This window comes from Pogoniulus pusillus, chromosome 1, assembly GCF_015220805.1.
Source record: "Pogoniulus pusillus isolate bPogPus1 chromosome 1, bPogPus1.pri, whole genome shotgun sequence".
In the NCBI taxonomy this organism is placed as follows: domain Eukaryota; kingdom Metazoa; phylum Chordata; class Aves; order Piciformes; family Lybiidae; genus Pogoniulus; species Pogoniulus pusillus.
Window position 1 is genome coordinate 30,153,243 of NC_087264.1, and position 26,226 is coordinate 30,179,468.

Consider the following 26,226-nt stretch of genomic DNA (forward strand, 5'->3'; position numbering starts at 1 on the left):
CTGAGGACTGATGCTCTTGAAAGCTGCACATGTGCACGTGCCTTCTCTTCTTAAAGGAATGCCAGCTGGGAATGAAACTCGGAGATCTTCTCAGTACTGGGTCACCACCTCAATATGGAATCAGAAACTGGAACATTAGTTTTCTTAAAGGAGAAATTCCTCCCTTGGAATAGAGCAAAGATAGAATTCAAGTATCATGGCCCAGGCTTATCTTACCTCCCAAGGCTTAATCCTTTTGTTGCTGGAGTAACCATTGCTGCTTTTAGAGATCATATTCCAGATGCTGTGAGATGCAACAAAGGGATCTCTTCCTGTTTCCCCCTTGTTAAATGTAGATGGCCACCAGCACAAGATAAACAGAGATTTGGTGGCTTCCTTAGCAAGACAAAAGCAGGAATGGCTTCACTTAATGTACTCATTAAAATATCTTTTCCTCCTACTCTTGGCCCTGAAGGATCATCTCAGCTTATGAGCACTAAGCTTCTGTCTATCTGATTATTAAATCATTTCTAAAGCAGATGGGAAACTACAGTGGTTTAAACAGCTAGCTGAGACTGGATGGCTAAAAATAGTGTGACAGGCTTCTTTTAATTAGTAAGATGATCAAATATGACAGAAGAGAGAGATGTAGATATATGGATTCCTGTGTATGTGTGTCCTTAAAAGTAAGTCATTACCTCAACACCAGGTATTATTTATAACACATATGATACATGATGTCTGATTTTTATGATGCCATTTATCTTCACTTGGGAGAGAAGACAGGCTAACTCTGCTTTCATAATGTCAATCCTTGCTGTATTCAAAAGGAAAACTGTATTAAGATAAACCTGCCACCATGCTCAGTGCCATCATTTTTTAAAAGAGGCAAAGTAGCAAATGCAGAGACACAACAGATTGTCAGATGTGCACCTCTCTGAGCTCAGCCACGGAGAGCATGGCATGGCTGGTCTAACGTCATAACTCTGATTTCACAGCACAAGTGCCTTACATAGGGACAAAGATGTCAGGGAACCATAGCACTGTGCTGCCCATTTATTTTTGATGACTCTTCAAATCCTGAACACGGGAGAAATCTGCCACCCCTCTGCTCCAGCAGCACTGCACAACACATGGCCTGTGGTGATCTGCTCCATCATGATGACATGGTTCTTTGGTGTTCATCAGATGACTGATGTCCATGTTTGGTCCTGCTACCCTGGTGGTGGTGATGGGCTACCAAAAAAGCACACACTGGCACCACAGCTGTGGACTTCCAGCAGGCAATTTGAGGAGGTTGAGGATGTTTGGCGCATGGGGTCAGACAGCTGTCTCCACGCTCCCATCCCAGGGCACACCTGCCAGAGATGAACTGCAAATCGTGCTCTTCACTACAGGAGCACCTGGCCAGTGGTGGGCATAACCCCCTTCTTGGCCACTGCACAAAGTATCAGCTGACACTTTGAAGTGACCTGGAAATCAAAAGTGAAGCATCATTGCAGTGAAAATTCTCTCAGCAAAATCCTGCTGTAGACCAGATAACACCTGGCTTCTAGAAAGTCTTGGTACAAAAACTCAGTGCATTCATTAGTTGTGAGCTGCCTTCTCCTGGTGAAAAGTATCAAGACAAGGCAGATGAGACAGAAGGTCCTGTAAGAACTGAAGTGCAGTATGAAAGAAAAAAAAATAAATCCATAAAACCTTGCTCTTTTTTACTCCTCACTGATGCCCTTGAGGGTGGCGAAGCTCCAACTGGCTAGCAGGGCTCCATGTCAAATGGTCTGGCGTTAATCTTTCTCCTAGGTTATGACTCTGAGATGAGCAGAAACCCTATGAGTAAGATGACTTCCACCTGCTCCAAGTCTACACTCCCAAAGCCAAACTGTACAGATTTCCACCCTGTGCAGGAGAGTGATTTGGAAACACAGAAAGATTTTTCTGGGGATGGGTAACAGACAAAAATTCTATAAGGATGTCTGCAGTTCCAAAGTGTTCTTCTTAAGTGTTATTTTTATTCCTGCCTTTCTTAGACAAGAGATACTGAGATCCAAGCAACTTGAAAAGGCAAACCTAGAAAGTCCAGTTTTTGTTTTTCATTCAAGTGAAGACTAAGGAATTGGGCATCTCTGGCATTCTATTTATAAATAGTCCTCATTCTGGCATAGAAAGCACTCCTGTAAAAACAGCATCATGAACAAGGAGGGACTCATGAACCTCCTCCTGCACAGTCCTGTTCTGGTTCTATGCTACCTACACTGTTAGTGGAACCAAGCTCTCCAAATGTGAGAGCAGAGAGGCAAAACCAAACCACAGTGTCATAGATTTGTATAACTGAATAATGGTTTAGGTTGGCAGATGACCTAGTTCACTGTTGTTGATCAGGTGACTCAAAGCCCCATCCAACCAGGCCTTGAGTACTTCCAAAGATGGGGCACCCACAACTTCTCTCTGCAGCCTGTTCCACCCAGTGTCTCACCACCATCGGAGTTCCTTCCTTATTTATAATCTAAATCTACCTTCTTTCTGTTTAAAACCATTACTCCTCATCCTATCACTACGCTCCCTCCACATCTTTCCTGGAGGCTACCTTTAACTACATGAAGGCCACTACAAGGTGTCCCTGGAACCTTCTCTTCTCCAAGCTGAACAACCTCAGCTCTCTCAGATTTTCCTCATAGAAAAGGAAACCCCTCTGATCATCTTTAGGGAAATCCTCTGGACTCACTCTTATATATAAACATAAGAGATATATATAAACATATCTGTTGGAAGGTAGGAGAGCCCTGCAGAGGGACCTGGACAGGCTGGATGGGTGGGCAGAGGCCAACAGGATGACATTTAACAAGGCCAAGAGCAGGGTTCTGCACTCTGGCCACAGCAACCCCAAGCAGCACTACAGGCTGGGGACTGAGTGGCTGGAACGCAGCCAGGAGGAAAGGGACCTGGGGGTACTGATAGATAGTAGCTGAACATGAGCCAGCTGTGTGCCCAGGTGGCCAAGAGAGCCAATGGCATCCTGGCCTGCATCAGGAACAGTGTGGCCAGTAGGACAAGGGAGGTTATTCTGCCCCTGTACTCAGCACTGGTCAGGCCACACCTTGAGTACTGTGTCCAGTTCTGGGCCCCTCAATTCAAGAGAGATGTTGAGGTGCTGGAGCGTGTCCAGAGAAGGGCAACAAAGCTGGTGAGGGGCCTGGAACACAAACCCTATGAGGAGAGGCTGAGGGAGCTGGGGGTGTTCAGCCTGGAGAAGAGGAGGCTCAGGGGTGACCTCATTGCTGCTACAACTACCTGAAGGGAGGTTGTAGCCAGGTGGGGGGTGGCCTCTTTTCCCAGGCAACCAGCAATAGAACAAGGGGACACAGTCTCAGGTTGTGCTGGGGTAGGTCTAGGCTGGATGTTAGGAGGAAGTTCTTCACAGAGAGAGTGATTGGCATTGGAATGGGCTGCCCAGGGAGGCACCTCCACCATCCCTGGAGGTCTTCAAGAAAAGACTGGATGAGGCACATGGTGCTATGGTCTAGTTGACTGGACAGGGCTGGGTGCTAGGTTGGACTGGATGATCTTGGAGGTCTCTTCCAACCTGGTTGATTCTATGACTCTATGATATATATACACACATGTATATGTGTGTGTGTACATGCATGTGTCTATATATATATATATAAAATCAGATAGATGCATTCCTTGCACTGCTTAACACAACTGAAAAGTTACAGCAGCTTTTATCAATAGTAACTGCTTTATCTGATGAAACAATGAGGTAAAAATTACTTGGGTGAGGTTCTCAATGGGCCTGAACTACGAGAGTACTACAGGAAACAAGATCCATTGAAGCTAGGAGAGAGTTTGTTCTGCATTTTAAAATGCATTTTAAATATTATTGTGACCTGAATAATAATAACCATGGTGATGCAGAAAGAACAAATGCCACCAGGCCACATCATTCCCCACTAAGTATCTTTGACCTATTCCTCACGTACCAGTCTTCCTGATGTTTTTTGCTAAGTCTTCTGCCAAATTGTTTTATTGAAATTCCTATTCAAATCTTGACATTCAAATGCAGTTTACCAGAAAATTCATGGGTTTATCCAAACCCAAAACTTTGCCCCAAGTTTCCATACCTTTGGCAGGGTTTCAGGGAGACTGCAAAGGCTGTGGGGCATGTCTGGCTGGGCAGCACCCACCAGGCTGGCTCAGAGCTGCAAGAGCTGCCCCAGCAGGCAGTGCATCTGCCCAAGCGCCCAGCACCCTGAAGCACCTGGCCCAAAGCACATCCTGCCACAGAAGGCCAAGCCTTCAAGAACCTCAATTCAATCATTTCCCAAAATGCTGGATCACATGTCAGAGCCAAATATGAACATTGCCCCAGGGGTTGGCTGTGCCCTCCAGGTGCCAAACAGAGCGGTACAGACTGGAGGTGGCCAAGGTCCACAGGCAGTTTATAGCACAGCCAGTCTGGGAGCCACTACTTCACCTCAGCAATGCCTCCTTAAGGCAAATGAAGTTACAGCCCAGACTGTTTTGTATGCTCCTCTTACAGCCATCACAGGAAATGGGACCTCATATCATTCTGTTTGCAAAAACATGCCTAGGGCTCCCTCTTGAAGACAGCAGGTACCGAGGCTCTAGCCGGGCCAAACCTTAAGCATGTGCTTAACTTCAGCACCTCTGTGCAGAGTCAGATTGAGTACCTGTTCCTGTAATGAGCAATCATTAAAGCACAGCAGAGCTCTGGGAATGAAGTCTGTTGGTATGGCTCCACTTCTGCACAGTCGGGGAACCGCAGTGCATTTTGGAGAACTAGAGCATGCAGAATTAACTTTGTCTTAACTTAGTCCCCAGCCAGAGTTACTGCTTTGGTAATGCTGTTCTCAGAGGACATTACAACATGCCAGCAGAGCAAGTATTTTCTCATCAGATGGCTGTGACAAACTGCCACCACACAAAGTATAAAAAATGCAGACCCTTCTTAGTCCACATAGCTATGATGCCATCAGAGAATGACATTCTGCATCTGTATCAAGAAAAATGAAAGCAAATGTTTACGGCATGCTAGCCTCTAAGACAAAAATGAACTAAAATGCCAACCAATCTACAATGATTTTCTTTACAGGTACTTACATTACAACTCTATCATCCCAAACTGAGCTTGTCAAGTCACCCTTCAAATCACAGGCAAGAGAAAAAATCTGTCCTTGGCTGTGTTACTACAAACACAGCAAGCCTAGTAAAGTGAGAGTTACCCTTCCACGTGTTTGGCAAACCTGGGAGCAGAATTTACCACTCGGTGTAAATATTTCTGCATAGTTTGTTTTAAAAGAATAAATCTTGCCTATTCCTCTTTCTGGCAGACTCTTAGAAAGTGGTAAATATGCAGATGGGCATAGTGATATATTTTGTATCAACATATTTTAAATGTCTGCATATGCATTAGCTATATAAATACATTCCCCAGGAAGTCTGCCAGCAGATATACTACAAAGCTCTGTGTGTTACATTTGGGTTTGCTTGTGTAGCAGCATGGCAGCATCTGAAAGAATCCCTCCAGGCTTAATTGGTCTATGACAGCTCACACTTACCTGTGCAGTTTCCCCTTTTCTATCTGCATGTACAAATATTTAATATGTCATGTGTATGTATCTAATGTATATTCTAAATGCATATGTGTACACACACAAATGCAAACATATCTACTCTATATACAGATAGGCCAATGTCTTCATTATAAAGCTGTTATAAAACCATAACAAGGTCTATGAACTTTCTATTAAGTATTCTGTACAGCAACTTCTACAGGACTCAACTGCTTGATGAATCTCTACAGTTCCAGTATCACCTTCTAACCAGTGACGACAAAACCATACAGCATACTAAGTCAAAGTGATACTGAGCTACACAAGAGTAATTCCCCACTGATCCAGTCACTGCACCTTCAGCTCTAGCCTTGTTCTTGCTCTGTGCCACTCCATGCACTCAGCCTGCCCCATCTTGTGCTGCCCAGTATCCCTGCTCCTCCACTCCATTTGCGGCATCTGTCTCTGGTCCTGCCTTCATCTAAAAGGTTCAACAGCATCATGTTTCTTGCTGTCACTGGACAGACTGGAGAGCTGGGCACAGAGGAACCAAACGACGTTCAACAAGGACAAGTGCAGAGTCCTGCACCTGGGGAGGAGTAAGGAACTGAACCAGTACAGGCTGGGAGGTGCTCTGCTGGAGAGCAGCCCTGTGGATAGAGACCTGGGAGTCCTGGTGTTTAACAAGTTACCCATGGGACAGCAATGTGGCCAAGAAGGCCAATGGGATCTTGGGGTGTATTAAGAAGAATGTGCCCAGCAGATCAAGGGAGGTTCTCCTTCCCTTCTGCCCTGCCCTGGTGAGACCTCATCTTGAATACCATGTTCAGTTTTGGTTTCCCCAGTTTAAGAGGGACAGGAATCTGCTGGAGGGGGTCCAGCAGAGGACTATGGAGATGATTAGGGGACTGGAGGACATGCCTTACGAGGAGAGGCTGAAGGGCCTGAGACCTGGGACTTTTTAGCCTGGAGAACAGAAGACTGAGAGGGGATTTAATAAATGTTTATAAACATCTGAGGGCTGGTCAGGAGTTGGGGGACAGGCTCTGCTCACTTGCTCCCTGGGATAGGACAAGGAGCAATGGGAGTAAGCTGCAGCATAAGAGGTTCCACCTCAACACGAGGAGGAACTTCTTTAATGTAAGGGTCACAGAGCACTGGAACAGGCTCCCCAGAGAGGTTGTGGAGTCTCCTTCTCTGGAGACTTTCAAGGCCTGTCTGGATGCATTCCTCTGTGATCTGTGCTAGTTTGTGTGGTCCTGCTGTGGCAGGGGGGTTGGACTTGATGTTCTCCTTGGGTCCCTTCCAACGCCTAATATCCTGTGATCCTTTTCTGGTATCAGTATCACGAGTGAGTCAGTGGCATCACCCATAGCTATTCACGTGAACACTGACAGAGGCACTGGAGTGCTGTGGCATGTATGTGTGCATACAGTCATGTATGTGTGCACACCTACCACGTGGGTGGGTATGTACATGTGCAAGTGTACAAGGTGGGTAGGTATGTACATGTGCATACCATCATAAGGGTACTGGCGCAATTGGCTATGAGAACCATGCTCTTCACTTCATTGTGCAGGGAAAAGCCACAACTGTTCCCACTGTAGCAGGAACACAGAGCAAAGACAATCTTGCACTTAATTCTAGACAAGAATTAATTTTGCTCTTGCAGTGCTGATTAGCTAGAATGAGCATCATGGAATTCTGCTTCCCATTTCCTCCCCGCTACCCCCTTCTTTAGAGCTGTTTTTCAGGTGAGGTACGGTTAGTAAAAGAGAAGCTGCAAAAATACTATCTGCAAAAATAAAGGATGAAATAAGAAGTTGAGCATTCATGTTCCCCACCCCCCCCAAATGAAAATGAAGTTCTGAGGAAAGGGAGGAGAGGGGGAAAAAAAAAAGGAACTTACCACACTGCGAGTGAACTTTTCTAGAGAAGTTCTACGACCTTGCTCATTCTCTGGCTTAAGAGGGGAAAAAAGTGAGGAGAAAAAAAAATACAGAAAAAAACCCTTCAGCTTAAATGCAGTTTTCCAAAACAGCAGCAAAATATAAGGAAGCAGCAAGGGGGAAAAAAAATCTCAAAAAAAAAAAATTAAAAAGCAGAAATCAATGTTTGCCACAGCAAACGTAAGAAGCCAAACCCCCTCTAAGAAAGAGAGACATCACTACTTTTGCTCCCAGAGAAACGTCGTATTTTCTCCTGTGAGTTTTCTGAATGGCTCAGACAGGTCTGTGCATTGTTGTATCTCACAGCTATTGATATTGATTTCTTGTTCTCTAAATTTTCCTTCTGCGGCTGTTTGAGCTGGGACCTCTGATTCTGGTTAACATCTGCCAAACAGCTGATCGGAGGCTCCCATCTACTTGTTTAGAGAGACGAGAAAAACAACTGCGACTTCTACAATATTAAAAAGCAATGTGTGAGTGAAGACGGCGCTGGAAGAAAACCACCACTGAACTCACTGCCAGGAAACCTACTCTCTTCCATTTACCCAGAGGGTAGAAGCACATTTCCAGCAAGAATGGCTACATCAAGACAGAAGACAGCATATGTATGTCTGTGCAAGGCCATGGAAAGATACAGGCAGACTTGGGGCACTGGTATTTTTGTGTCTGGAGTACAGGACTATTCATATGCAAGAAGACATTCAACTTCATTGCAAGAAGACAAGCGTGTGCATCATGGCTTTATTAAGGGATCCCTGAGAAGGTTGCTCACTGCACTGCTTCATTCATTTGGCACAAGGGAGATCTAATTGTCACTAACAAGGAAGAGCTAAATAATTTATTGACATGTTTGCTGGAATATCTAAGAGAAAAAAATTGTTATGGAGAAGAGAAGAAATTCAGTAATATGAAGGAGAGCTCATCGCTGTGAGCGCTGCTGATTTCCAGGAGAGAAACTTATTTTAACAATGAGACAGAAAAATGGAGGTGAAGGGATGGAAGTAAAACTGCAGCAGAGGGGATAAGGAGCTACGTGTAAGAGAAAGCTGCAGTAATGATGGTGCATGACAGCGCACTGGAAATAAGCATCGCACTGGAGGGGCTCATCAGAGATGCCTACCTGTCACATCATCTGCCACAGATTCAGCTGCAGTAACAACCCCCAGGACAAAGCCAAAATCATATCAGATAAATTGGATGAGAGCTTGTGTAGGTGAGCCTAGGTAAAGCCTTCTGATTCTTTTGCACGTTCGCCACAGTTGCCACAGCTCTTTGACATTTGCAAGATGAGTCTGAAGTCCAAAGCCAGAGATGGGGCTGATTCCCCCTGCCTCATTGCCAGAGACAAGACCAGAACATAAGTCCCTTTTAAGACAAACAATATTCTTTGTCCAGAAGTCAAGCAACCTGTCCGGTTACAACCATTTGAGGAAGCCACATTATCAGCTCTCTTGTTCCAAGAGAGCTATCCAAAGAGAAAGCTAGAGGCATGTCATTTTAGCCAACACTGGGAACAAAGCTAAGGGCTCAGAGCATGTACCAAACAAGAAAGCAGGCTTCCTGGCTGGCAGAGGGGCAAGTAGTGTACCCTGTCCAGTGATCCCCAAAGGAATAATTAATATGCACTAAACTGAGGGTTAGTTGCCTCTCCCTACATGTGAGAGGAGAGGAATGGGAAGAGAAATGTCAGCCTCATTCCTCTGCTGAGCATAACAGCAATGTGAGCACTCAGAGCATTGCAAATCCCCTCCCTGAAGGAGTCTCAGAGGTATCTCTGCACCCTGAGGCAGAGAGATGACAAAGACAGGCTGTGGTCCTGCTGCCTTAGCTGAATACATTATGATGAGCCGTGTACAGTCATGCACTGGGCCTCTACATTGGTCTCCTACAGGGGCAGCAAGACCCACAGGCAGCCAAATGAAAGGCACAGTTTCACCCAGGAGAAGGAATACCTAGACAACAGACAGAATGTTCTGCAAAGGTTCCTAGGGGAGCAGGACACGTGGAATCTGCAGCATCGCATTGCCGCGGGCTGGAAAACCAGTGTCTGGCCCCACTGCATTTTTAAGCAGAGCTGTGGTGTGCACTGGAGGCAAAGGAAAGTGCACTGCTGAAAAGAGGCCACACTGCACCTCTGCACTTGCTCTCTCTGGTTTTGCTACCCAGCAAAGGAAGATGCAGATTCCTCCTTAGCAAGACAGCAGTATCCAAAGATGACAAGCACCTTGTTGGGGTGCTGACAGCTTGTCTAGCATAGGGGACCACAGGCTGTTTTCCCTACCATGGCTGAAGACATGCATGAGGAAGCAGGTGTGGAGAGCAGCGATGATGTCCCACAGATGCACCTTGGAAGCACAGGCTGCAGCAACCCTGCACATTTGGCATGGAGATGGCAGGCTGGGACTGGCTGGATGTGTGGAAAGCTCATCCCCATGGCATCCAGCTCTGAGTCAAAGCATGACATTTTCTAGTAAAAATACAAAGCAGCTGAGGCAGGCTGGCTGCAAAGTGATGAGCTGGCCTAATGGCAGTGGGTGTGGGTGCTGGCTGTTCCCTCTCTGGCTCTTTCTGCCCACTTGCCTGCAGACCTTGTGGCTGGCAGCCTGCTGTGGAGATATCTGCCTGACTGCCTGCATCCCTCCAGCATGGAGGTGTGGAAGCTGCTTGGCACAGCAGAAGAAAATTTAAAAATAATAAAATGTGGAGGTGGGGGAGGGGGAAGAAGAAAAGAAAGGAAAAGGAAAAAAAACAGAGACCAAGTCAGATCCTCCTCAGTCCTGTGAACAGTTCTGGAGGACCACATAGGCCATGTCCAACAAGGCTGCAGCACTCGGTGCTGTGCCTCTTGCAGCACCGCAGCAGCGTCTGTAAAACATGCACTGTGAGTGCAAAGGGCAAAGTCAGACAAACACATCTGCATGCCAGGTCAAACAGCCCTCCCAGGTGCACAAAAGGCCATCTTTGCCAGTAAATGCACCAACAGATTCTACCAGCTGGTGGCAAAGGACACGTGCATTAGGATAAAATATGACACCACCACTCCCACTGCAGATTAAAACCACGCAGCCCAGGTAGGTGCAGAAAAATAGATCTCATTACTTAGGGGCCATTCACTGATTTTTTACTGTCTCCTCCAAATTCTCCTTTCCCCCGCCCCCCACAATTAACTATTTATCCAGCCATTCCTGTTTTAAGTTCCTTTGTGTAGATTCTGCTGGCACAGAGCAGTGTAAGTAGAAAAAACTTAGGAAAACCAGCTGACACTGATTATTAGAAGTAATTATGAGAAAATTGCTCAGCAGCTTTACAATATTCAAGCCAAGTCCTGCCACTGAATCAAACTGGTCATGTGTGCCCTGATGGGACTGAGTTAGGGACAGAATCTGAAGTAGAAGCCTTCCTAGACAATATAGAGCTGTCAGAACAGAGAGATTGGATAAAAGCAATGCTTCAGAAGGTGGATGCTGCAAATGCAGCCTGTTCCTCATGGCATGAAGCTCCTAGCCATTGCCTTGCTGAGCCTTTCCGTCAGGAGTCTGAAAATGGGTAGGGAAATACATACAAAAGCTTGGCCTTCTGAACTGCAGGTCTGAAAAAACCTCTCCCTCTCTCCATCCCAGGATTCATTTTATTAGCTACTGAATCCTTTGTTCAGTATGAGACTTGGGGGCCTGGAGTGTTCTTTCGGGTTTGGTTTTTGTTTGTTTGTGGTTGTTTGTTTTTTAACTCTAATTTGGTGTTCCAGAGGGAATGGCATCATATGGAAACATAAAGGTAATGGGTTCCCTGACTCTGACTCAGGGAAAGGCCACAAGCCAGACTCGGGCTTCTCAGATGGTCACATACACCTGTCAAGGCGAGAAAGCGAAGGGCATGTACAGTGCTACCAAATGGCTGCAATAGCATTTTGCATCTGGTTGAAGTCTATTTGCACAGGACCACAGAGAATTCATCTTTCTCTGAATCAGATGATGAAGAAAACAGTATTCTAAACCAAGCAAATACCAACCTGCTCTTCCACCAGAGTGACAGGGCTCACTCCTATGACTTCACAGCCCATCTGCACTGCAGCCGTGGCTACCATTCCAGGATGCTTCCCCACCTGTCAGCAGGGCCAGATGGCAGGAAGACACCCTGTGCCAGGCTGCCATGAACACCTGAGCTGCAACAGCTCTGCTGCAGCTTCAGGTGGCAGTCACATGCCTGCTAATGTGGAGATGCCCACCAATGTCATCATTTCACCTTTACAAGGAGTAATGGAAAGTGCCTCGAGGTCTTTTCTGTTCTTTCCTCTCCCTTCTCCTCAAAAATAACTAGCAGAACACGTGTCTGGCTGCTCCTTCACCGTTAACAGAGCTCCTGTGCACCCCCACTTCATTCCATGGTGCACTAACTAATCTACACTGCTCTCTCCGCAGGCAATAAACCTCAGCTCTGCAGCCAAGTCACACAACCTAAATGTCTCCTTGCCTCAAACAAGGAGATTTGGCACTCATTCTGACAGGAGGCTTGCTGCTGTCTAAGGACATCCAGCCACCATTTTGGCTACCATGGAGCAGGGCTGGGGGATGCTTTGGTGGTGATTACCTGCTGTAAAGTAGCCTGCAGTAATGCGCGTAACAGCAGAAACAGGAGCAGGTCGACACTTGACTCTGCCCAGCAAGAGTGTGGTGTGTGGTGTGTTGCATAGATACACAAACAAAACACAATGAATTGGCTGGGGAGCTCAGAACCATCCAGCCCTTCCCTGCTGAGCCAGACACTTTCTGCTGCCCTGAGATATCTACCTGCTGCAGAGGGGAAGGCTGGGCATGGAGGCACAGAGCTTGGATCGGGATGGGCTGTACAGCCGTTCCTCCTGAGGACAAGGCTCTGCCCTCATCCCTCCTCCATCTTAGCAGAGGAGGACGACTTCTGTGCGAGGCAGGGAGGGGAGCTACACCCAGCTTTCCCCTCTGCAGCTCACTGCTTCCAATCACACCCTTGCTGGAGGCCAACCCCATGTTCCCTGCTGAGCACCATGAATCTTCAGGATGGAGGCCAACAGTACTGTGGTTATTTGCAATAATGACCCTGGCAAGAACCAAGGAAAAGGAATCTAAAATGGATTAACAAAGTATGTATGCCTGGTCCGTATGCAGCCTATGTCCACTGTCTTGCATCAGTTAGTGGTGTGAACAATACGTTCCTTTTATCTTCCATGGTCCCCCTCATAATTCTGTCATTGTATCTTAGTTCTGAGCCATAACTTCTCATCCCCTCCCTCTGTTGCTACACTCTCAGAGTGAGGAAGGGAAGTTCCCACATCTGTAGTTATTGTACAGAGCGGAAAAAAAGTAACTCTTCAAACTTAAAAAGTATCTTAGGAATCAGAAAAGCGTCAATCATACTGTGAGACACTGGGCACGCCTCACCGCCTCTCCTCTGAGCAGGTCACCACTACTGCTCCCGTTCGACAGACAACAAAGGGGATATAAAACAGGGAAAGATGAACTTTCTTTGCCCCAAGGTCGCACAAGAAACTAAGTGAGGGAGCCAGTGGAATTGCATGGATTTTCTGGCTCCCAGTTCTGTGATCTAGCCACAGTTAACCTTTCCATTTTTCCTACCCTCTCAACTTGCCACAGCCCAGTGCTGGAGGGCAAAAGATCCCAGATGACATAAATGTATCCACAAAATACTCATCTGTGAATCTAAAGCCAGAGAGACGTTAATTCGCTTTGTGCAAGCAACTCCTTTAGCCCAAGTCCATGATGCTGTACTTCTGACAGAATTTATTCTCAGTACCAAAAGTAAGTCTATCTCATACTGGTGTGGTGGCATACAGGGAACACGAAGATAATATCTGTAGAGCAGGACATACTCATCCCCCAGATGTACTCATCAAGCCTTAAACAACTGTGGTGGATCTCTATGTCACATCAGTGAATCCAGGACTTTCTATGCAGGCTCTAAACCAAGTCCTCTATCCACACAGCCTCTGATATGCCACTTTTCCTTCCTTTTCTTTCCAGCTATTTACAAGAATTTTGAAGGGATGCCCCCCGAAGAAGCACCAGAGATCTTACCAGGTAGCTCAGTCTGCAGAAACCTCATGTTCTTTCTGCCGCCATCACGGCCCCTACACTGCTTCAGAAGTGTTCATTTGCCAACACAAAGCAATGTGGTTGCAAAGAACCTGCTAAATTCTGGAGTAGTATCAACTCCTCTCCTGCCTCATGTGAAGCTGGTGAAGACACATCTGCACAGATCTACTGCCTTTTTTTGTGCCTTGCTGCTTACTCGTGCACCCACAGGCTTTCTAAAAGAAATGACTCGTACTTTCACAGCTGTGTTAACATGACACCAAAAGCCGCTCCTCCAGCACTTTGTGGGGAGATGAGGATGTCATGCTGATGCATCCAGGGCTTGATCTGGCAGCAAATAAGCATTACAAACCAACCCAAACTACCTCCGGTTTGAACGGGCTCAGCTGGGAGGAGAAAACTCTCCTGTTTTCAAGCACACGAACCCTCGCATGTTCAGTGGAGCCTTGAGGGGCAGGGGGAAGCATAAAAAGCTGATGTGGGCCAGAAGATGGACTGCCATGCCTCTCCTCCTTTCTCCACAGCCTCTGAACTCTAAGTCAGGTCTAGCAGTCTCAAACCAGACATTTTGAAATACAAGGCTGACTGCTGCCCTCCATTACCTTTCCCTAATCCACCTGCCAGCAGTCTCAAGCACAGGAGACAGAGAGGTCTGTCTCCTTTTGCCACTATATGCATGCTTTTAGGGCACACAATGACAATCAGGACAAAAAAAATACCACTGGGATTTCACTGCATTGTGTCGATGCAATGTAATTTGGCAGCACACAGAGAATGAAGCAGGAAACCAGCAGGGAAGATGGTAATGGGAAGCCACACACTTAGGCTGCAGGAGTCAGGAGTCAGTTTGTGCATGGTTCTGGAAGCCAAATGTAAGTGAGGCATGTACATGTATACATGCATGCACATGCACACAGACCCACTCAGGTAGACTCACGGGAGTAAGTCAGGAGGGGCAGGAAACATTTGAACACAGGCAGAAAAACAGAGATCAGTAGCTTACCTCAGCTTACCAGCCCCCTCAGAAAGAAGGGACACTTGGGCAGGAGCTGCTGTAACTACACAACCGCTCCTTTGCACTCACCCTGAACTGGGGGCTCCTGGCAGAAATACAGTGCTGGCAGAGCACATGCAGACACCAAAGAAAGCGAAAAAGAGCTCAAACCCAGTTCTCCTGTGAGATAAATTGGCTAGAATTCTTGATTACAGCATAGGTTGCAATTATTTCTCATCTCCAAGGGAAAGGAGATGTGTCTGGGGAGCCAAAAGCAAGGGAAAAGGAGAAAAGGAGCATGGGAATTGCTGCAGGGAGGGTGTCTACAGGTAAGGCATCCAAAGGGAAGATCACATGGTGAGGCTGGGGAGGTGAAAACCGGAATGGGTGAAATCTGTACCAGCAATGACTAGATTGATGGGTACCTGCTCTCCCACCAGACACCATCTTTGTCATGAGGGAGAGGCTATACAATTTTAATTGCCTGCACTGAGTATGGAAGACAGCTGTGCATGATAAACACTTTTACATACAATTTTTATCCTGGGTCACCATGCTTTCCCCAAAGCACAGGGCGAGGCTGTGCATATGGATGCCGTACCCTGTGCCCCAAGTGAAGCAAACAAAAGTGTTCATTCCTTTCTTAAATAAAAGGAAAAAAAAGAAACAATATTTTCATTTTCACACTATCAGCAAGCAGCAGGCGAGAATCAAGAGGTGCTAAGAGATGCAAGCATGTCCTTTCCAACAGCTACCTTCTTCTTCGCCAGCAGTAAGTCCTGGTAAGCGTTCGAACGCAGGAAGCGCGCATAGCTGTCACTCTTCATCAGCTTGTAAATGTGCTCCTGTGGGATGGGAGGAAACGAGAGACGGAGAATTGTTATCAAACCTCATTTAGACATCACAGGGATTTAAAACACAGTGAATTAGAAGGAAGAGAGACTGATCAAAGTTCTAATTAAGTCTGCTATTATTGATTATCTGTGTTGTGGTAGTGTAGAGGAGGTCCTTCTTGGGGCAGGACCCTGCTGTGCCTGGGGGTGTACAAACACAAAACAAAGAGATGGCCCTCACCCCAAAGGCTGGCACACATTATTCAGTAATCAGTGCTGTTCTGCAACTCTCCGAAGCCCCCAGATTACACACAGGTGTCTAGTTAGGCTGATATTACTGGGATGTCTCAAGAAGGAAGAAGTAAACAACAGAAACTGTCTCACAGATTAGATCTCCTTTTACCACTCACAGATATTTGAACTACCACCCAGCACTCCTCTCCCCTTCATGGAGGGGAACTGATACTTGGACACATTTCAGCTCCATTTAAGACACAGACATAAAGCAAGCCAACCTGTTAACGTCCTGAAACAGCAGGCATCTCTGGGAGGTTTTACGACTAGCTCAGATGTGGATGGCTACATCATATGTATAAAGTTATGTCAGGTGAGTCCCTCCCATACAGTCTTTTTTCTCCTAGCAAGTCAAACCACTGTGAGCAGTTTGCTCTTAACTATCTGCATCTTCAAATTTACAAAGTGATGTTTCATTGCAGCAGAACTTAATGCCTACTCTTTTCCAATTTCCTTGCTGAGTTTTACTTTCCTGCTGAGAATCCCAGTCAACTCTTCTCCTAACTATCCCTGGATTTGTAATACAGATTATCCAAAACACACCAAAATAGTTGCACCAAATAAAGACCGAGAACACACCAAAAGAACTCAAGAGAAAAAAAAGGCACCCTGAACATTTCCTCTTAGACTTTGCACAAGGAAGCACTTTTAAAGAGTTAATGAGCAATTTTATCTGTACTGATTTGTACAATGTGAAATATTCTCTCCTGCCCTAAAGCCATTGCACACGAAACTTTAGCAGAGCCAAACCAGAAGGCAGTTGCATAGCTTATTTCAAACTGTTAACAAGCCAAGCAGAATTCCCTTATCTTTACCATCATGGGTAATTAGTGATGACCTGTCTATACACAGGAGAACTGCTTAATTCAGCTTTCTTGCACTATTTGGTGTAGTCCTAAGAGGGGCATAACTGCTGCTGGCTTTCCTATGACACAGCACAAACATCCTTTCAGCTACAACCTGGTATGAAACGATTTTTACTGGATAATTTTTGCAGTTGCTATTAGATCTGACACATCCTCATTTGCCACGCACTATCTTTTTGAAGGATAGCACAAGATTTTGCTCATAGAAAGCCACTTAGCAACTGACACCCTTCTTTGCTGCAGAAAAACACAAAAGAGGGTACAGCTTCATATTTCTCACCTACGGCACTGCCACGAGATTCCACAACCAGCTCAGAGACATTTGTTCTATTTATTCAGGACAGAACGAGACAGGTATGCACTAAGACAAGATGAAGGAAAATAATGCATGTCATGGATATGGTTGTCAAAGGGTTTATGTTTCTCTGGTGTGAATAAAGATGTTCAATATCTGCTCTCTCTCAAATACTTCAGCTAGCAGAAACGCAGGACTCAATTTAAACCAAATCATATTGCAACCAATTCAACCTATATTGTTACCTCCTAAGGTTTCTCAAGGAGATTCCATGTACTCCTAGTGAGTTCTTCATAATGACCTGGGAAAACAAAATCACCACTTACATACATACTTAGCTTTTTTTTCCCCTTCCTCTTCCATGACCAAAAGGAGACTGATGAGTAAATGGGGCAGTCTCCTTGCAACCCAGCGACAGTGAAGAGTCTGAGCGGTCTCCAGAGTACCCTTCCTCCCAGTGGTCCTCCCTTTCAGTACCTAGTACATGCAAGGTGCTGGAGGCAAAGGGGTGCTGAGGCAGCAGGAAGGTGCTGTGAGGCTGAGGTAAGGAGGTAGGAGACAGGCATGTTTTGATAGATATGTGATGAAGTTCTTTTAATACCTTTGGAGTCTAAATGATTTCTTTACCTGTGGTCAGTCAACTGCTGGGTCTGCTCTGAAAAACTGCCAACGTTTTTGGAAAATAACATGCAGTTTTCAGTGCCACAGACAGCTCCCATGAGTTGATTGCAGGCAAAGGAGAAAACACCAGGCTGGCCACACAACTCACCAGAACACCAGCAGTAAATATAACTTTTGCTCATGTCAAGGCAACTTCATGTATTTGACCTTAAAACAACAGAAACTCAAAATCTAGCTGTGGGAAGATGCAAAATTTACTTTGATCCTGAGATTAAACAAACCACAAGCCAGCTTCTTAACTGAAGCCCTTCCCTGAAAAATAGGACTACTGCACACCCACAACCCAACTGCCAGTGCAGTTAGCTAATTGGTATGAAGTATTCTCTCTGCTTTCCACATGTTAGAATCACCAAGCAGCAACACTGCTACCTTTCTGCTGTTCACCAAAGATATAATCGAACAGGGAATACCAATTCCTAGGCCTTGAATGCTAATGAAGAAAGCAGGCTGGGCATAGGGGAAGGAAAGGACATGCATAGCTTCAAAAGGAAACCTTACTGCTTAATTGCCAGAATTCACAGGCTTGATTTGAAGAGGCTCTGGACTGGAGGCACAAAAGATCATTTATTTCACAGCACTTCATTTCTGAAGCACCTACTGGATGTCTGATCCAGTCCCTCTGGTCAACAAAGACTGCTTTCCAGTTTGCAACGGTATAGGACAGTTTATGTTGCTACAGCCAAAATCCCCACTGAGACTGCACCATGAAGGTTCCTGCTAAAATTGTGGCTGCTGCATGTGTTCAGCCTAGTTACACAACAGACATAGCTGCAGGGCAGGAAACACCAGTGGCTAGGACATTAATTCTGATCTTTAGTCTACTCTGTTCTTTGCCACTGAGTTATTTTCTGCTACACTTTCTAGAACCTTCAACTTTTTAGGTAGAATTCACAGCTAGTCTTTAGCACCTCTTCATTTCATAAATACACTGCAAGTGACTGGAGGTTTAGCAACTGACATATTCTTCTGTGGAAGCCTGAGCAACAGTCACTTCAACAGAGGTGCGTGCATGGACTTTGTTGCTATGTGCAACTCACGTGAATTGGTTTGTCCCCTTCTATCATGGATTTATAACTCACTTTGGATCACTGCAACCCACTGGTTTCTTACTTCCTATGTTACTGAGCAGCTGCTTTGTTTTTCCTCTTTATCACATGGTGGAAAGGGAGCACAACCTCACCATGGACTGAAATTTCCAACTGCAGTCAGCATCTCTAGGGATGTACTTTTACACACTTGCAAGCTCCCTTACAATGCCTGACACTGCTGGTAAGACATTTAAGCCTTACGCTGAGAGAGCTCTGCATTTTGTGAAGTTATTACAGGGTAACAAGCTCATTTTTACTGGCTCCCTGAATACACACAGTAAATGTACTACTTGTGTAATTTTTAACAAAGCAGCTGTAGCTCTGGACATTACAGTCTCTTGCACTGCAACCAGGCTGGTCAGAATTATCACTGCAACATTTCTTTCAAAGCGCCATGGGAAGTTCCTTTGCTGTATCTGCACAACAGCAGGAGAAAGATTTAATCCAGGCAGTGTAGTATCTCCCCAACATGGCTGGGTACCTCTCCTGAGGTAAAGCCCTGTCTCTCAGCTCCCTGCTCTAGGCTTAAGGCAGCCACATTTTAGAGGGTCACACTGCAAAATAAAAAGCTTAAAACACCCAAGTGACCTATAAAACCATCAAAAAGGCAGTACAGACAGAAAGCAGGGAGGGAAAAAAAAAAAGAAAAGCCTTTCAAGATCTGGCCAGGAGCTGCCAGGCATCACACATCCCACTGATCTCCCCTGTAGCCTTGCCAGCTATCTCTGAGCACCAAGCCGCCATTTCAGGCCACTGCAGTAGCAGCTGTGAGTGGAGACAGAGACTGACTTGACATGTGCAAGCAGCAAGCCCCGGTGAGCTGGCTTTTTGAGCTGACCAGCCACTTAGTCCCTCGCACAGCATGCTGCTGATGAGTGCTGCCTGCACCGACGCTCCCTGGTGAGGATGGATGCACATTTGGAAATGTCAGTCTAACATGGAGGGCAGCACAATAACCTGCTTCTGTAATTACGGTGGATTTCATCTCCAGGAAGCAAACAATTCCCTTACAAGACTCCTGCAAGCAGAGTGGGTTTGCTGTCAAACATCCCCAGAACTGCTGTTCTCCAAATCCTGAACGACGGCAAGAGAAGCAATGAGGTCTGTGTGCCACTCTTTTGGAGTAAAAGGCAGACCCTCCTTTGTGTTTCATGCATCTGAACCACATCGCCCCCGCGGTGGGAAGAACTACACAGCAGTCCTGAAGGCTATTCAGGTCCACTGGGCATCTTTGTACTGGGCTTGTACCACGAGAATTACACTTCAAACAGTGTAGCCATCAACACTGCATGAAATAAAGGAAAAGGAGGAAAAAACCCCTACAAAACCAAAAAACCCAAAACCAACAAAACCAAAAAGAAGTAAATTTTGAAGAGGGAAATGTGGTCACTGCTGTGAATTATAAAACAAAGGAACCAGCCAGGTAAACCACAAAAAAAATTCTTTTCCAAAGTTACGTGAAACCAAGAGGAAATCCTACCCCTGACAGCTGACAGCTTAAGTGCAGAGAAATAAGCCCTGTTAAGGTTCAGCATCTCTTGGCTGTTTTCCTTCCAGAAGCTCTATCTTTGGAAAGAGATGAAGGACAAGCTCTGTAAATTTTCCTGACAAGAGGGAAAAGGAGGAGGAGAAAAAAAAAGAATGAAGTTTGCAATCCAGACGGGAATGTGGGAGGTGGTTGAGATAGCAGAAACTGTCTCAAAGCTGCACCTGCTTCAAATCAATGCTTTGCAATGTTATCTCAGGGCTCCCTCCTCCCCTGCAGTCAAAGCGCAGTGACCCTGAGGAGGGCACGGGAGGCAGCCAAGAAGGACCTTGGGAACACTGGAGAATTACTTGGGAAAAAACCTGAGTGATAAAAAAAATCACAACACCTGACTTAGAGCACCTGGCAGACCTCAGGAGTTGTGGTCTCTGGTAAGAAAATTTGGTTTTAGCAGAAAATTGTTGCTCTTTCTTCAGAATCATGTTTAGAGACGACAGAAGTGTTGGTGGTTAAACATCCACTTCTAATCCCACCTGCATCTTACTGATATTGAGACATTTTGTGACAGGCTTGACAGTTTTTGGGGTTTGTGAAGGTCAAGCCCCTGACCTTGCAACACCAGTCAGATTCCAGAAAGCCATTAAGTTTTAACATGCTGACAGAAAGGTCGCCCTGTTTGTGCCTAAAGACAGCTACAAGCTTTAGACAATGAGGAGGAATAGAGGAAAATTGCTAATTCTTTGCTCCTCTCAAGGGCAAGTTTCTCATTCAGCACATTTTTAGCCCATTCCAGGGGGCTTACACTAAGGCTAGATAGCTGTTGAGATTCACTTGAGTTCCAAGTGCCCACTTTGCCCTTTATAAACTGGTCAGAAGCCTCTTTGCTGTACCTATCCCACTAACATATTTTGGATTGCTCTGCAGCAGCCCTTCACCTCATCCTCAACATCTGGTATTAAACTGGTGAGAGCCGACTTGGAAACCCCTTTGTATGTGAACACCAGCAGCTGCCCCTCTGGTCAGCTGCAAGAGAGATTTGCTGAATGTCAGGCAAATCCACTAGAAGAAAAGCTCACAGGTAACACAAAGCAGTAGATTAAACAACTAAATAAGTAATAGCAAACCACAATGAGTGTTAATGGTTGTTCTACCTGCATGCTAGGCACTGGAGAGGAATTTACTGCAGATTCACGCAGGAGAGAGCAGCACCTCTGTGAATGCCTTGTAGGCTTCACTGGAAAGATGATAATGGATGCCAGCTGAGGACCTGCCCAGGGTTTGCTCTGGAAGAGCTGTCTCTATAGCACCAAGAAGACATGAGAAGGTGAAAGCAGGGAGATATATTTCTGAGCACACAGTGTGTGACTGCTGCACTTTCCAATTAGGCTTGGCAGCAGCCTAACACCTTTCTCTCACCTCTACTCTGCACAGACATCTGTGGCAGAGGAACTGAGGTGCCAGCATGGCCTGCACTGCAGTCAGCAAAACCTACTATCCAAAGAGCGTTGGAGATATATTCTGTTTGCTCTGTTGTAACTCCTCCCAGCCCATCCTTAGCAATTCCACCTGAATGACATGTCCCCCTACCAAACCAGCGCCAAATCTTCCAAAAAGCCCAAGAAAGCAAAGGAGACCTACCCCTCTTTAGCAGTCACTTGTGCCACCATTAAATGCAACAGCTTCTAGGAGCAGTTACACTCAATTGCCATTCCATCTCACTGACACTGCTGAAAAGCACTTTAGAGAAAGCAGGGAAAAGTGCTGCATCAGCTCTGGAAGTTGAAGTCGTTGGTAGCTGGCACAGTAGAGATGAGGCAAGCAGTGAAGAAGCTGCAGAAGAAAAGACCTTCACACTTGCCCTAACTGAACCTGATGGGAAAATACCAGTGCAGGGGGGAGGAGGCAGGGAAACATGGAAGGAGGTTATTCCAATTCCACTTAATGTCCCTGAATCCCCACTAAGAAGGCCTCTGTATCTGCTTATTCTGGTCCTTGCTCTTAGTATTTTACTCTTCCCAACATTACTGTGGTGTGGAGTTTGAGCTGTCTTGCAAGCATTACCCAGGGAGAGCCCCCTTTCCAAAGCCTCACCTGGCAGTACGGCCAGTGAGCAGGGCCAGGGCTAAATGGGTGCTCTGGCTGCTCCTGGAGTCCTAAGCTTTCTTGATTTATAGTCTAGAAAATAAATATTTCAGGTTGGTAAATGGCATATAAGGGTCTTGGCCTGAGCATTAATTGCTCTGGAAAATCTGAGCAATATCTTTTTGGCCACTCTCAAGTTATTTAAGTGACACAATAATTTACACCCACAGTTTTAACTGGTGCACTTTCTTCACACTCAACCAAGTTGGCTTTTCCACTAAGGAAAAAAAAAAAAGAATAATTACACTGTAATATAGACTAACCTCCCTTGCTGAACTAAAAGGCATAAAACCTCTTTTCAGGCAAGAAATGAAATTACAGTGGGCTGAAGGCCACAGGAACATAAGAAAGAGCTTTAGCAGGAGGGATAACTGTAAGCAATGAGAGCTCATTTTGAGTAATACAGAGAAATCCTTTGTTTAGCCCTGTAGAAACATAGTTGGAAACACAATGTAAATCTTTTGTGGGAAAGTGCATTGATAGAAGTAACACAGAAATTCAGCTTTGGCTCCTCTGCAAATTGATGAGACAACTGGTTTGCTTCATCCCCTCAAACAGACAAACGTGAAGGCAGCGCCTCCGGGGGGTCCGTGGCAGACGCAGTGCGGAAGACTACAGAGCCCAAGGGCTGTCAAGCACTGCGCAGTTAAGGGGTCAGCCTGGTACTGCGGGAGGATTTAGTCCTAAATATAGCAAGGGCTATCCTGGGAGACAAGAGTAGGCTGCTGGGAGTCTAACGCCGTATGAGCAGCTTTAGGTTTTGAGAACAATGATCGTGGCTAAGAGGCTGATTCTCTCAATATGGGCCAAATCCTGGCTACTGGCAAAAAGCCCAAGTGAACAGGTTTTGCCTGGGAGGAGGGGACAACCTTGTGTAGCATCTGGGAGACTGGCATCTCTTTTCCAAGCAATAGCTATGAGTTGCAGCAATGAAGATGCAGTTTTTCATGACTATCTGTGCTGTGGTATGGCTCTGAGATGTAACTAGTTAACGTTTTGGGCAACACCCTGACACTCGTAGAGCTGCCCGCAGCTTCCTCTCTGTTTTCTCTGGAGAAAATCCTGCCAAAAAGCTGAGTTGTGCCGTGGAACAAGTAGACTCCATCGCAGAGCAGAAAGGAAATTCTGTTGCACTGGGGCAGGATACAGTGAGAGGATGCAGCCCTACAGAAACAAGCTGCATGCAGCTTCAAAGTAAAGGTGGCTATGCTGAGACACAGACCACCAGCCCTGCTTAGATGCCTACCTAGAGAATGTGCTGGACTGGAATGTCTTCCGTGCCTCACCAACATTTTGCCTGCAAGTTATCTACTGCTGCATCACCTTGGACCACCTTTTAGTGATCAAATTCAAGTTACTGGAGTCCACTCTACAAATGTGTATCAAAATCACACAATGAACCCCACCCTAACAGCACACAACAGCCATAACCACTGCAGGCAGAGGAGGAGAGATGTGAAACACAATGTTGATGCATCTCCCTAAGGCTGGTTAGTTGTTGTTGGTTTTGTTTGTTTTAATTACAAGGGTAAACACTTTAAGAAGTAACAAACCTTTAGAAAAATCAAAGGCTGCAGCACATAGCTTTGGCAGGTGTAAAATGGAGTCATCCAGAAGAACCACCTATCATCCATAAGAAGTGGACTCCCTGGTGTCCTGTCTTCTACAGTAGAATTGTATACACTTGCAAGCACTTTCACTCCATGCTTGGGAAAAACAGAACAGTGCCAGCAGCTTCCTGACCTTCACACTAAGAGTGGATTTGACATGCAGTTGTTTCTTGCATTCGAGAAGCATGGTGTACACTACTAGCACAGAGTACACTCCTGGCACAAGAGTCCCAGGGTTCAAGTGCTGAACTGAATTTTTAAGCAAGCTAGAGATTTTTCCATCTAATCCATTTAAAGGTATTTTTTGGCATTAGGAAATGTCAGGCACATGAGGCTTGTGTGTAGTTCTAGCCAGGTTGGCAGGATCAACACCCTGAATAACAGGCAGACTACTATCCTGAGGGAATATGCTGACTGTTCTTGTCACTGCATTCCCATGATCTTTCATTTGGATAAATCTGCTGTCTTCCATCACTGTGTGTGCAAGGACTTTTTCCTAGCCCTTTTTTCTGTTTGTGTGTAGCAGAGGAGCATTATCTTAGACAGTAGCTTGATCCTTCAGAGCCTTCAGAGACAGAAAGGCAACAGCAAAACAAAGGCTGGATGTTACACGTTTTTCATATAGCATTACTACTAAGCTACAAATTAAAATGAAAGGCAAAGGATAAAAGAAGTACTTTCTGATGGGTCCTGTGTGTGTACACTTCAGAAATAAATCCCAGGGAAGCAGTAACAGCAAATACCTGCTCCTCTGCAGACCTCTGCTTCAAGTCTTTTGTTTCCTGCTTTGTGCAGCACCAGGAATGCCAACAAAATCTTCCACTATCACATCCCTAATTTCTGCTCCAGACATCTAATTGCTCTTCTGGGTGTATTTGTGCGTCCCTTGGTTTTAGATCCTGTTTGGTTGTCAGCTGTTTTGTGAAATACACAAAGGAAGGAGCTTTCATTCTGTTTGTGTGCATTAACAAACACACAGCAACAGGGAGGCTGTGCATGAAGGCCTTTTCTCCAGTCACCCTAAGCCACATACAGGCAAGGCAACCAACATGCAGCATAATGACGGATTTTCTCCTCTAGTCCCATGGAATCAGAAATGAAAGAGAAGAAGATGCTAAAAGCCAAGGCCCTTTGCAATCCCTAATCTCTGCAGAAGTTCCAGGCCGTCAAAAGTCTCCAGGAGGCCTGAGCATCACCCATGTACACGCGATGCAGTGTCAAAGTGGTCTTCCTCCTCTCAGTGCAAGAATCTGGTTTCTGCTTTGCTGATACCTTGCTTCTCTATCCTAATTCACTGTCCTTTAAAGACAAGCATGTAACTGGAGTGACTGAGTGAAACTTCAAGGAAACAAGAATAATGTTTCTTCAAGTTCTTACATGAAAGATGATACAGACATACAATGATTATTTTCATGTTTTTCCTCCATGATGTGATTTTGCACAAGACCTATAAAATGAATCCTGTATGCTCTCTGAATAAGCACCATGCATACAATTCCTCTATGTGTTTGCTTTCCCATCCTCTGCATGCTAGAAAAGAAAAAGTCAGTGGAAGAGAGGTCACCTCTTACTTTACTTTCTTGACAGAAAATGACATTCTGCTTCCAAGAGATCCTTGCTTACACTTGAAGTCTGGTTTTGAATGAAATGGGATCCTGTCAAACTCTGTTGGGTGGGACAGAATGTAAACTGAAGTCTGACCACTGGTGAATCCTGCAAAAGCTTGCATCTCTATCACAGTCCAGAACAAACTGAACCAGCAGTGAGCTGGGGCAGCTGAGAGCATGTGTTGGGCCCAAATCCTAAATCTCAAAACAGATTTAAGGAAGATTTTTTCACAGTATCACAGTATCACCAAGGTTGGAAGAGACCTCACAGATCATCAAGTCCAACCCTTTACCACAGAGCTCAAGGCTAGACCATGGCACCAAGTGCCACGTCCAATCCTGCCTTGAACAGCTCCAGGGACGGCGACTCCACCACCTCCCCAGGCAGCCCATTCCAGTGTCCAATGACTCTCTCAGTGAAGAACTTTCTCCTCACCTCAAGACTAAATTTCCCCTGGTGCAGCCTGAGGCTGTGTCCTCTTGTTCTGGTGATGGCCACCTGAAAGAAGAGAGCAACCTCCTCCTGGCTACAACCACCATTCAGGTAGCTGTAGAGAGCAATGAGGTCACCCCTGAGCCTCCTCTTCTCCAGGCTAAACAATCCCAGCTCCCTCAGCCTCTCCTCGTAGGGCTGTGCTCAAGGCCTCTCACCAGCCCCGTTGCCCTTCTCTGGACATGCTCAAGCATCTCAATGTCCCTCCTAAACTGGGGGGCCCAGAACTGAACACAGTACTCAAGGT

General features: G+C 45.8%; 1 protein-coding gene across 11 annotated transcripts in view; it reads right to left on the reverse strand.

Annotated features, from left to right (window-relative positions):
• Positions 1 to 26,226, reverse strand: part of RGS6 (regulator of G protein signaling 6) — a 298,915-nt gene that overhangs the window by 14,098 nt on the left and 258,591 nt on the right. For 7 of the 11 annotated variants that reach the window (XM_064147178.1, XM_064147170.1, XM_064147241.1 and 4 more), the window contains 3 exons: positions 15,340 to 15,429; positions 7,465 to 7,518; positions 1,035 to 1,451 (listed from right to left, as the gene is read on the reverse strand). In XM_064147178.1, coding sequence (XP_064003248.1) covers positions 1,371 to 1,451; positions 7,465 to 7,518; positions 15,340 to 15,429 — 225 coding nt within the window. In that variant the 3' untranslated portion in view covers positions 1,035 to 1,370. Of the gene's footprint in view, positions 1 to 1,034; positions 1,452 to 7,464; positions 7,519 to 15,339; positions 15,430 to 17,117; positions 17,174 to 26,226 lie in introns of those variants that run through there. The other 4 variants (XR_010303041.1, XR_010303040.1, XM_064147162.1 and 1 more) reach the window with 4 other exon arrangements.